At 38.9% G+C, this 13,390-nt stretch overlaps 1 protein-coding gene across 1 annotated transcript in view; it reads right to left on the bottom strand.

Annotated features, from left to right (window-relative positions):
• Positions 1–722: 722 nt before the first annotated feature.
• Positions 723–13,390, bottom strand: part of LOC103279104 (macrophage mannose receptor 1) — a 53,709-nt gene continuing 41,041 nt past the window's right edge. Inside the window, exons 24-30 of the mRNA XM_062983832.1 lie at positions 12,802–13,034; positions 11,269–11,434; positions 9,052–9,201; positions 7,847–7,963; positions 6,769–6,936; positions 4,577–4,618; positions 723–2,084 (exon numbers count right to left, since the gene is read on the bottom strand). Of these exons, the coding sequence (XP_062839902.1) occupies positions 1,834–2,084; positions 4,577–4,618; positions 6,769–6,936; positions 7,847–7,963; positions 9,052–9,201; positions 11,269–11,434; positions 12,802–13,034 (1,127 nt within the window). The 3' untranslated portion in view covers positions 723–1,833. The remainder of the gene's footprint in view (positions 2,085–4,576; positions 4,619–6,768; positions 6,937–7,846; positions 7,964–9,051; positions 9,202–11,268; positions 11,435–12,801; positions 13,035–13,390) is intronic.

Here is a 13,390-nt window from a genome sequence, read left to right as displayed (position 1 = left end):
TCACAAAGCCATCTCGGTTTTTTTGGGCTCCAGGAGGCCGGAAACCAGGAGGGAACCCACCCCTTCTCCAAAACTCTAAAAGAAGCCCTTAAATTTTTTTAAAAAGCTTACCTGCCTCCCATTAAGGTACTCCTTGAGTCCTTCTGACATGTAGAAATGATGCACCAGGAAGAGCACTGGGGAGGGGGGGGAGCAGCAAGGAGCAATTTTCCTCTTTGCCCCCAATCTCCTGGCACATCATTTTTATGCACCAGGAGGACTCAAGGAGTATCTTAATGTTGACCAAGGAAGCTTTTTAAAAATGTTAAGGGCTTCTTTTGGGGGACTTCAGGGGGGCTGGGTGCCATGCTGGTAGTTACCAGGATGGCATCCAGTCACCCCTCGGAAAGTCCAGGGTTTTTTGGGGTAGAGACAGAAATATGCGCATTTTGGTGCACATTTCTGTCAAGTGTGGAAGTGCCCTGAAAGCTAAGTGTGTTTAGCTTGGACAGGACTGAAAGGTAGTATTTTGTATGTTGGAGCCAATGTGATATAGTAGTTCAATGACTGGATTGCAACTCTGTAAAAAAAGTTATGATAGGGTCACCATAAGTGAGTAACAACCTGAAAGCACACAGCAACAACATAATATCTTGCATATGTATAGAAAGTATGTAGTATGTGTATGTGTGTATTACTAATTTAGAGATCTTGATGATTCACAAAAACATAGGATGTAGATATGTAAAAGACACCTATTTGTGTTTATTATAAAAGGTATACAAAGGTGGCATAAATAAAGCCATGAACATTGTTGCCCTTTTGTATCAAAGTGGAATGAAGTCAATAAAACATTGCTGTGTTTTATACTGTTATAATAGCACATTTGCAGGTTCAGCTGATAAAAATCTATCAATAGTGAAGTTAAGATACATGATTTCATTTTATATGGAGAAATATTTGCTCATGTATCACGGTGCATCAATTGCTAACAAAGGCCAGTTTCAGCTACCTTTGACAAGGAAAATGCAATGCAAGTTTAGATTTACATAAAAAAGGAAGAATATTTTAGATTTCCTGAAAACTCCAGGTGTTTTGTCTAGGAGTCTCAATCAAAGTATGAACCATTCTGTTGTTTTAAGATATGGATTAGTCCAAGCCCACTTACGTAATGTTCATATTGAACATTTGACTTGAAGCGAATGTGATTGTTGAACTTTCTGAATAGAAAGTATATGTCTGAACTCTAGACTTTCCGCTAGTGACAATACTATGTCAGGATTTTGTTAAGCATTTACCAGGATCTGTGCTAGTGAATCATTTCCATATAACAACGTGGCCATATAAACCAAATGATTGGATTGTTGAAGATGATTGTTGAAAAAAGGCACATCCTGTTAAACAAATAAATAACAAGTACTGTATTCCAGTAAAATGTAGTTCACCACTCTATGAATAATGAGCATGTAGGGGAAAATATCAAAATGTTCATATCACATTATTTCTGCACTTACTTCCATCTTAATTTGTACTTGGTTCCATCCCACAAATAGATTTTGAATTTTAGAATGAATATCCTCTCAAGTGCCATCAACTAACTTCTGCTATCTAAGAGCTTTGCTCTTGGCCATAGATTTTGGCCATAGGATGAAATTGTAGCTTTGCTATTTCCAAATACCAAGCTGTTGAATTATTGAGAGGACAACATTAAGTTATTACTGTTTCTTCTATGTATTAAAATGCTGAAACAGAGAGGCACATGGTTACTATTTTGCACAATAAAATGCGTTTTGGTAGAGTGCTCCATGAATTTGATATGTTTATTAAACAAGGCACAGTATATATTTTATCAGACTAAATGGCGCCATGTTCATTCTGCTCCATGTTCAACACCAGGTCCTTTGTATCACTAGTTCCAGGAGCTGAATTACTATTGAAGTAGAGAGAATTCTCAAAGTTCTCCTCAGTCACCAAGTGTTGATTCCTCTTTTTGTAGAAATAGTAACCTGCCAGAGCAGCTCCTGCTACAATGAGAATCACAATAACTACCACAGCCGTAGCTTTACTGTTGGAGGATGAAGGTTTGTTCTCCTCCTTTCTTGATTCTGCAAATTAAAATATATTGAATTACATTTTGATCCTGCCATTTCTCCAAGAAGTTTCATATGACAAATAATATCCCTCCCTTTCCACGTTATCTATGCACCATGACCATGTAGCAAAGGCCTGTATTCAACAAAGTTATTTTTCTAGTGCAAAGTTCACTATGCCCTGGGTTACACATTTTTATAGTTAGTGCTAGGATGGTACTTTGCATAGATTTAATTGCACAAGCTCTTAGTCAATTCTTACACCAGTCCTTGTGCAAATCGGTAATCCAGTACAACTATTCTGCCAGAATGTTTTGCTCTGTTGTTGCATACTCTCAAGTCATTTCTGACTTATGCTGATCCCAAGGTGAGCCTATCATGAGTTTTCTTGGCAAGATTCATTCAGAGGGAGCTTGCCTCCTCTGAAATTAAAAGAATATAATTTGCCCACGTTCACCAAGTGGGTTTCAATGGCTGAGGCAAGGTTTGAGCCCTAGGCCCAACATTTAAACCAATACACCATACTGGTGCTCATTTTGCCCCATAGTGCTAGTGTTAAATTGGGTTTTAGGTTGATTAACTTTAAGTCACTAGCAATGATTCAGAAAATTATGCTCCCGTCTCTAATGCCACTATGCTTGGCATTAGGATAGGTAACCTTATGTTTTTCAGTTGTTCCAGATTAGTTCTTCCTGTTATCTCAGGGTCCATCCAGGCAAGCCTTTTACCGGGGGTGTCTAAATGACACCTCCGGTAAAACCTAATTAATTCAGATCAAACCAGGGCTTCTCTGGTTTGATCCAAATTAAATAGATACTCCATTACATCTGGGCCTTCCAGGTCTTATGGGGTATTAGACCGGTGGGGACTCACTCCAGGTAGTTCCAGGAGCAACCGGAACTACCTGGGGGTGAATCCCTATTTGCCATCTCACACCTTTTGGGCTCCTGGAGCCCAAAGGTGTGAATGGCACCCCAAGACCCCCCAAACAAGCAGCAAAATAAAAAACTTACTGGGCCGACATAAAGGTGGTCCTTCAGTCCTCCTGGTGCATAGAAATGATGCGTCAGGAGATGGGGGGAGCAAGGATGAAAATGCCAGTCTCCTGACATATCATTTCTGTGCACCAGGAGGACTGAAGGACCACCTTAAGGGTAAGTTTTTAATTTTAAGTCTTATTTGGGGGGGGGGGGGGGCTTAGGGGTGGCTGGATGCCATCTTGGTAGTTACCGGGATGGCATCTAGAAACCTCACTCCGAAAAAGCCTGGTTTTTTGGGGGTATGGTGGGAATGGGAATCTGTGCCAAAGCGGGTTTTAAAAACCCACTTTGGCACAGATTTTGGTGCTGTCTGGAAGCACCCTAAGACATCTGGATATGTAGGCTGGGGCTGCTATGGGTTGGAATTTAACATCAATCCAATATACCATAAGTTTCCTAACCCTGTATCCTGGGAGCATTCAACTTTACTCTTCTATGAACAATGTTAAATTTTGATGTAAAAGAGCCACCCTGGAAAGATGCATTGTTTTCCTCTTATAAACAAAAAAGACACCAGTCTACTTGAAAAGGTTATAATTAACGCGGCTTCATATTCTTCAGCTTGAGAACAAGGCAAAGGCAAACCACTGTTGGACAAATCTTGCCAAGAAAACCCCATGATATGATTGTCTTAGGGTTATCATTAGTTGGAAGTGACTCTGAAGACACACGGCAACAAAATCTCGTTGAACTCAGTGGCCTTTATTTCTTACTGCAGAGCAGCTATGCATGTGAAATGTAACAATCAGTTTTCAAATAGAAAGACAATCATATAATTTGATCCTTTTAACCTGCTTACTTAAAGAGGTAAAATTGCATGAAATAAATATTAATTATCTGTTTCTATTTTTTCCCATATTTTTGACTTCCTCTATTTAACTTGTTTCAAACAGCAGTAAAACTTGAAAATTATTCACTTTTCAGGGCTAAGAGAAATCTAACAACCAGCCTTGCATTTTGGCATGCTCTTGTTGCTCCTGCTCTGAAAAGACCCTGAAAGTGCCCCACTTCACTAAGTGTCAATAAGAAATGTGTCACTAAGGTCAATATAGCAATAAAATGTAGTGAGGTTAGCTAGTGGCTAATGTCATGACTACCTTAGGGAAATAAATTACCCTAAATTCAAGACAAAATATAGAGTTCAATATTATCCATTTTTCTGGTTTCCACAGTGGGTCTTGAAAAGTATCTCCTGTGGATATGGGGGGTTGCACCATTATTTCTCTGGCTTTTCATAACCATAAATGCCTAAGAGATTTCATTTCTGGAAACCAGGAAAGAAAGCCACCGAATCCTACTGAACTTATGATGAAAAGGGCATTTAAATTTTAGTTACAAGTTATTAGAAAAAGTTTGAAGTGAAAAATATGGGAAACCAATATGGTAAAAAGCAATCATTTTTCTACAGAACATTCCTAATGTCTTATTTGAGTTTTTCTTCTATGTACTCTGCATGAAAATCTTTACCTTTTTGTTCTGGAATCTTCTCAGTTGGCACACTGTCAAAAACTAAAAACAAAAGCAATGCATTATAGTATGATGAATTTTGTTTTATTGCACATTTTGACAAAACAGTCATATTCCACAAAGAAGAAATAATAATAACTTTATTTTTATTTATTTATTTACAGTATTTATATTCCGCCCTTCTCACCCCGAAGGGGACTCAGGGCGGATCACATTACACATATAAGGCAAACATTCAATGCCTTTAACATAGAACAAAGACAAGACAAACATAGGCTCCGAGCTGGCCTCGAACTCATGACCTCTCGGTCAGAGTTATTTGTTGCAGCTGGCTGCAGCTGGCTGGCTGCTCACCAGCCTGTGCCACAGCCTGGGCCTCGCCTCCATCTCCCTCGCCTCCATCTCCCCAAAGGGACTCAGGGCGGCTTACATGGGGACGAGTCCAAATTCTACTTGCAGTGCCCTTAGAAAAGTGTTATATATCTCTCTAGAATGCCAAAACATTTACAATTCCCCTGAAACTGGAAACTAAATTTAGAAACTGTCTGAACACCTCTACCCCTCCCTCCCAGCCAACTCCTAATATTTCCCTCTGTCTTCCTTTTTTATAAGCCAGAGATGGTAAGGAAGAAAGAGAAAAGAAGAGGAGGAAAAGATAGAATTTAATTTTCAAGCTGCCTTTTTCTGTAGTGGAACCTAAGACAGCTCACAAAAAGAATAAACTAAAACCCAGCAATAATTTTTAAATATAATTTTAAAATCATCACATTAAAATGACATAAACTTATAAACAGTATTAAATCATTCAAATGCATTCAAAACTTTTGAAAAGAGAATGAATAACCCTATTTCTCTGGAGAGATCCATTCCCTTGGAGACTGTGTGCAGGCAGGGACTAATGCAGGCGAAGGTGCCAGTGGTAGCAAGGGCGAGAGTCAAAGTTAGACCTCTCTCGCCATTTAGTGGAAAGATGGAGAATGGTACTGAAGGGAAGTGAACCGACCATATGTTGAGGCCTGTTGCAATTAGGTCCCAAGTGGCTCTTGGAGGATTATATTGCGCCAAGTTGCTGTGTGTGTATGTGTAAAGAAATCCTTGCAAAGTTGCTTGCAAAAGATCTCTGCAAAAAGGGAGCTGAGCTTTTGCAGAGGCAAGCCACGCCTCAAACAATGTGTCAGTTTGCTGGCAGATGGCTGGGTTTATCAGTTGGGAATCTGGGCTTGCAGGGAGAGCACAGAAAAGACAGGCTCTCTAGCTACGGTCAAGTAGCAGTTTAAATATGCTATGCTGGGTATATTGAATGCTGATTGATTAGTTATTGATCCTATGCAACTACAAGGACATTGTACGATTGCTGAACTGTTTATTTGACTTCAACTCAACAAGTAAGGTTTTCTTTGTTCTTTTAATTCCTCTGCCTGGTCTGAGTCTTTTGCACATGGTGTTAACTGGACGCTGCTGGTTCCACTATACACACTCGCTAATAGATTACACTCATCCTTGTACCATTCTCTTACAGCAGTGGTTCCCAACCTTTGGATCTCCAGGTGTTTTGGACTGTAGCTCCCACAATTCCTAAAAGCTGGAAATCTGGCTGGGATTTCCGTCTTACAGGTTGGACCAGCTATTATGATATGTGATAGTGTCAATCCCTCAATTACAGGAGGGGATTAGTGTGTTTAAAATATTTTAGCATGTTTTATATGTGCTGTTTTTAGTAGGATGTGTTATGTGTATTACATTTCTTTTTAGCCTTGAGTCCCATAGAGAATAAATAAAATACCTTCCCCAATTTTCTCCAGAAGCACTGGAATCTCCTCTGCCATCTATGCTGTAAAATGTAAATTGCAGAGGAGCAGAGGAAGAAAATGAACCCTTAAAGGCCTCCTTAAGGAAAGTGTTTCTCTGGTTATCTGATTTCAGGAGCAGGAATTATTAAATTGGCTATCTTACATCAATGTAAGAGTTAGAATCAGAGGGTTGCAATTCCCTCCTCTGGTTGCAATTAATGGGAAGAAATCAAGTTAAGATTTATCCTCCAGATTAAAATTCACCTAAGCTTCAGAAGAATTTGGAGCATTAGAACTAGAGCCCCTCAAAGTTTTCCAAAATCTTCACTCTGACCACCAACACAACACCCATGATCTACTAAATACAACAAAGAGTAAAGAAATATTAAACACACCACTTACCTTTTGGTTTTTTGCAAATGTATCCTGCGTAGCCACTGCAATAAGCATTATTCCAATTTCCAGATGTTGTATACATTTCCACACATTCTTCGTTGATTTGGGGTGAAGGCTCTCCAGTATTCCAATTGACAAAATCCACTACAGTATTGTCAAGCCATAACCAATTACCTAGTAGCATATTGGAAACGATAGTGAGATGATGAGCTCAAACAGGACTGTTACTAGTTAGTAGATAACTAATTGTCTTAAGTACAAGGACAAAATTAAATGATTCTCCCCATGTATGAAGTCTTTTGAAAAGTGCCTTCTCAAGATACAGAAGGACAGATAAATTTCCTTCAAGATTCTTGTATGATTATAATGTCAGCTGTGTACTTCATACATATAATGTATTCCTGCCTGGGTGTGATTTCTAATGCTTTGCTAAAAGAGGTTGAGGAAAATCAGAAAATTACTTGTATGTGGCTCTCTAGTACCCTGTTTTTCAGCCCTTGAAATCACCTGATCACCCAAAATTGATGTTACTTTTCATCTGAAAAACTGGTTGAAAAATACACCAAAACACCACTTATCGGACTTGGGGTTTCTACTCTTACTGTCTCCAACTGAAAATATTGTATTGCATTGCATGGCCTCAACATCTCATTGGTACTTATTTCCAGTTCCCAGTAAAATTCATGAAGTTGTCAAGAGGAGAAGTTCAAGGGGCTCTTTCCCACAACACAGTTATAACATATGGTTCCATTTTAAGTGCCAATGTTGCATCATATGGAATCCTAGCATTTGCAAGTAAGATAGCAGTATTTAGAATTATAAATACCACCTCACCATATTGTTTTCTAGGATGCAGCCATGGGAACTGAAGTGGAATCATAGTGTTTTAACTGTGCAGTGGAAAAGGCTCCTCTGACCATTCTCCACACAACTATAGCAATTTAACCACCATGATGGCATCCTGTAGAAATTTAGGGTTTTCACTTGGATTAGAGTTCTGAATTGCAAGCAGAAGTACAAGGTAACACGGAAAGAATAGGGATAGGTTCATACATCACTCAATCACATGTAAACAAAGACGTACCGTTCAGATTTTTGTACATTCCTGTCCAAAACGTTCGTGTTTTGGTTTCAAGAGCTTCTATATTTTCTGCTAGAAAACGTGACTCTGCTGCATCGACTATTGAAACTAGATTTGCATCTGCAAAATATCAGTATGAAAACAAAGGAAACATGAGGTTTCAACCAAAAGGATTTTCTGTTCTTAGTGAAACTTATTTCCAAATGATAAGCTTTAGGGGATCAACATAAAACAAAACAAAACAAAATGAAACCCACACTCTGTTTTGGGTAAAGCAGTGCAAAATTAATTGGCATTCAATGTATTCACTTAAACCCTATTAGTTTCTTTAATCCCACCCTGAAGAGGGTACTGTACAGTTTGTATTTTATTAACACTTCATGGAAGGCCAGGTGAAGAAGATGCTTGGAAGATTTCTTTAAAGAAAAACCTGACTCAGAGGGGCTTAAATATCCTTCATCCAGGTGTGATGGATGTACTCTGATGGCATGCCCATACTGAAGTGTAAAAAAGCTAATATCCAATCTTATTCTGGACTATTTTCTGAAAATGCCAGACATCAGCAGTTTTTTTCTGCTCAGAAGTGGGCATTGTAAGAAAAATATCTCTTTTCCTTGTCCTATCTACATATTGCTAAACAGTTACAGTACATCATTGAAGTGCACTAGAGCATTTTAACTATAAAAATTTAAAAATATCAAACAGCACAAAATGTCCTTCAGGCCATAAGACCACCTTGGCAAACCATTCCCTGACTGAAAATAAACAGTCAAAGCATCCCCAAAAAAATCATTACGGACAGACTTTCCCACAGAACTGAATAAGGTGGTCACAAAAGTAGTAATAGCCAGAGAAACTCTGGGGAAAATCAATGACATATATGGCAAGAATTCACGCTTCTTTAAACTAATATGAAAGTGTCCTCACTGAGTAGTTTAGCCATAAATACAAATAGATTTGGATACTATCTTATATGGCATTATCCGTCTGAGAGCCAATTTGGTGAAGTGTTCTGGAAACCAGGGTTGTAATCCCCATTTGGCCATGGAAATCGACTGAGTAATTGGGCAAGACACCTCAGAAAACCCCATGATAGGTCTATTTCTTTGAGATTACTATTAGTCAGAAATGACTTGAAGATGCATAAAAGCAATCTATCATCTAGCCATATCATCTTTCATCATATATACAATGAATTTGATACTTGCCTAACTGTAAACAAGCTAAAGAAGCCCTTGGCCAATTCTTTCTTGCAGATGCTTCAAAGTGGTAGCAGTGGCCACGGAAAGGAAGCCATGGTTTCTCTTCCGATTCTGGGCATTTCCCTGGCTGTTGAGGTGGTTCAGTAGGTGCCTTCACTGTTTAAAGAAAAAATACATTTACTTTAATTCACAAATGTATTTATAATTATCATATGTAATTTATATAGATTTTACATAGATTTTAATAAACTATTTGTTTCAGACAAAGATAGGCTTTTTATCCTGATAAGCTTTGATGAATCAGACAGTTCCATCCACCCATCCATACCACTCTGTTTATTGAAATGTTGTGTGTAAATAAAACAGTTCATGATGCATAGGAACTAATGAATAACTCTAAGCAACTGACATTTTTGGAATGTTACATCATAATGATTCAGAGATTTGTGTTCTTTTTACACTTTCTTATAATTACAACATCAAAATGGTTTAAATTTGATGCTGAAAATTAAAAAAAATGGCACATATCATGAAGTACAGAATGTGGAAAGACATAAGTGGTACTAAAAGCGTGCCTGGGATGTCTAGGATAATCTGCAATAGAATCACTTATCTGGGTGCTTCAAGAAAAGTGAATAACCACTCTGGTTCATAAATGGAATTTTATCCAAATAATTTCACTTTTGACTTGCAACCTTCCCATTTAATAATACTAAACTATACCTATGTATGTCATTTTATGGTCACTGTGGACAGCAACTCTGTCCACCACAATCCCCTTCCTGTTCTTGCTGTCTGTGCATTACTTTTCAGCCATTTAGTGATCTGAAAAATGACGGGATAGCCATGAAGCAGCTGGCTATGTTCCTGCACAAAGCTGAAGGCATCTCCAGGGCTTCCCAGGACCTTCTAGAACAGTGTTTTTTCAAACTCTGGTCCTCCAGCTGTTTTGGACCTTGATTCCCAGAAACCCATTCAATGTAGAAAAGGAAAGATGTTGTAGTCCATGACATCAGGGAAAAAACAGTTTGAGAAACTCTGTTCAAGAGGTCCAGGAGAACAGTCATTTCCATGTATCCAGCTGCAAAAGCAGATATTTCCTGGCCATCCTACAGACACTGAGCGGCCAAGGAGGTGGCAGTAAGGTAGGTGGCACTGATAGGAAGTCAGAGAGGGAACCGAGCTATATCTTGCAGAGTTTATACTTGACCAGATCAAATGCAGGATGTTAGCCAAAGTTTCTGACAAGGCCCGGGCTGTGGCGCAGGCTGGAGAGCAAGCCAGCTGCAACAAGCTGCAATGAATCACTCTGACCAGGAGGTCATGAGTTCGAGGCCCGCTCGGAGCCTATGTTTGTCTTGTCTTTGTTCTATGTTAAAAGGCATTGAATGTTTGCCTATATGTGTAATGTGATCCGCCCTGAGTTCCCTTCAGGGTGAGGAGGGCAGAATAGAAATGCTGTAAATAATAAATAAATAAATAAATAAATATCCGAGGAGTGTTGGCTAAGTATCACTTCCTATTTGTCAATGTTCTGAGATTATTTTCACCTTTATGCTCATTTGAATTGAAAGGTGTGACTATAGGGAAACAAATCATAGATCTCTTAAATCTCATATTGGGAAAAATGTGGAATACGTATTTAAATTACATTACTAGATTACTAGTTTTTTTTTATTATCCTGCATTACATTTGACATGGTCTGATCTAAGGTCTACGTACAAGACTCTTGGAAGAATGGAATTGAGTAGCTATATATTTTAAGCTTGTATAATGTGTTTTTTATTAATTACTGTTAATCATTTTAGATGTGTTGTTGATTTTTATTGATTGTATTTGGGCATTGAGTTTTGCCAGTTGTTGTAAGCCGCCTTGAGTCCCCTCGGGTGAGAAAGGCGGGATAAAAATGTTGTAAATAAATAAAAATAAATAAACATGCGTAGGGATTTGAGCTTTAAGATGGCAAAAGAATGGAGCCAGCAAAAGTCTACCAGTTGTACTAAATAATGAAAAAAAATTGTATAACCGAAGAGCAATGGAGGCAATCTCTTTGCAAAATGTATAGATCACCCATTGTAGTAACAATCAGAGCCTTTAGCTCCAATGGAAGGCTTGCTGTTTAATACCTTGCCCAATATGAAGACCTCCACCAAATGTAGCAGCCAGATGCTACTTACTTAGGCCTGAAAAACAAACAATTTCTTTCAAAAGAATATACTTACAAACAGAGTGTTTACAGAGTGGAAAATATTTTTCATCACATGATCCTGTCTTCCATGCTCCATCCAGGTCTATATAAACACAGCCAAAGTTTTGTTTTGGCTCCCCTGTGCCCCAGTTTGTATACTTCATTCTGTATCTATCAATCCATGTATATTGTCCATCGGTCTAAAAATGAATATCTGTGTCAGGGAAGTACACTACAACAAAGAGTTTGTCTTAATGTGAAAATAAGGTCAGCAAATGAATTCAACAGAAACACAATAATTTAGTATAATTAATATAATAAAATAATAATATAATATTAAGAAAGCACGTAATTAATTTAAAACTTTCCCCGTTCAAAATATACTGCATTCGTAGTTCTAGTACAATTTTTCTAATTACTTAAATATATTTAATTATTTTTATTACTATTTCTTCCCTTTATTTGCCCACCACCCCTATCCCTCTCTCCTTTCTTGTGCCCTCTTCCCCTGGACCATTTTATCTTATTCTTTATTTCCAAAATTTCATTGTTGCAGGTTTGTCCCCCGTCCTTCTATAAATACAAATTCTATAAACTTCCCCCAGATTTTTCCAAAAGTCTGTTTGTTTCCATATTCCCTTTTTAACTTTACACATTCGTGGGAAGTGTTTGGCTGTACTCTTATCTTAACTGTTCTTAAGCTTTAAGCATGGAAGATCTGAAAGCTCACCTTTATCTCATGACAAACCATTGTTGATTTTACTACATAAAATGTATTTAGGAATAACAGAAGGAAAACAAATTCCAGCAGTTGATGATTAAAGGTAAAGGTTTCCCCTGACATTAAGTCCAGTCATGTCTGACTCTGGGGGTTGGTGCTCATCTCCATTTCTAAGCTGAGGAGCCGGCGTTGTCCGTAGACACCTCCAAGGTCATGTGGCCGGCATGACTGCATGGAGCGCCGTTACCTTCCTGCTGGAGCGGTACCTATTGATCTACTCACATTGGCATGTTTTCGAACTGCTAGGTTGGCAGGAGCTGGAGCTAACAGAGGCCGCTCACGCCGCTCCTGGGATTTGAACCTGGCACCTTTCGGTCTCCAGCTCGAATTTTGAAGTACATTCTCTACATTGGGTACTCCTTTGATGTGAACTATTCAACTAATATTTTTATATTTCTTTCCCTGTATGGGAGACCCCCAGTGGTGCAGTGGATTAAACCACTGAGCTTCTGAACTTGCTGGCCGAAAGGTCACCAGTTCGAATCCGAGCAGTGGGGTGAGCTCCCACTGTTAGCCCCAGCTTCTGCCAAACTAGCAGTTCAAAAACATGCAAAATGTGAGTGGATCAATAGGTTCCTCTCCGGTGGGGAGGTAACGGCGTTCTATGCGGTCATGCCAGCCACATGGCGTTGGAGGACTCTATGGACAACGTCAACTCTTCAGCTTAGAAATGGAGATAAGCACCAACCCCCAGAGTCAGATGCAACTAGATGAAATGGCAGAGGAAAACCTTTACCTTTTACCTTCCCTGTATATTACTCCCTTATAGAAGTGTGGAAGCCTTACCACATTGCTGTTGAGGCCGATCCACACAGGGCTCTTGTACTTTAACACCTGGAGCCAGAGGAGAGAATGGCTGAAGGGATCTAAAATACTAGCAAGGCTTGAGTCTTCTTTCTGAACACCACACCTTTGCTGGGCTTCCTTCCATGTCATTTTGGTTTCGATGAAGAAGTAGGTACTGTTGCTATAGTAGATATGAGGTACTGGAGTGGTTGATGGAATGGAGTATTTAGAGTCTGAAAAACAAGCAGAAAGTTGTTTTACAATCCTTTGGGGGGTTTTAATGAAAAAGTAAGATTGTTCCCTACTGATCGTGGCAGTCTAGAAAAATTACTCTGCAAACATACCAAGCTTATATCTGCAGTCAGACATTTTCCCAAGGGCTGGAATTTCTTTACCCTTAAGGAAAAAGGCTCTCAGATGGTTAAACTAAGAAGATCCTTCCTGAACTAGCATCAGTTTAGAAATTCAGACTATATAACCTCACTCTACCCTCCAAAATACTCATTAATTCACTGAACTAGGAGTGCACAAATTTGTCACCTATGTGCCCTTAAAAAGGCAATTCTGAACATTTTTCCCTGGGAGTAAG

The sequence above is a fragment of the Anolis carolinensis genome, chromosome 6 (genome assembly GCF_035594765.1).
Source record: "Anolis carolinensis isolate JA03-04 chromosome 6, rAnoCar3.1.pri, whole genome shotgun sequence".
Lineage (NCBI taxonomy): Eukaryota > Metazoa > Chordata > Lepidosauria > Squamata > Dactyloidae > Anolis > Anolis carolinensis.
Note: the sequence above shows the minus strand (reverse complement) of the source record. Positions and strands in the feature narration are given on the sequence as shown.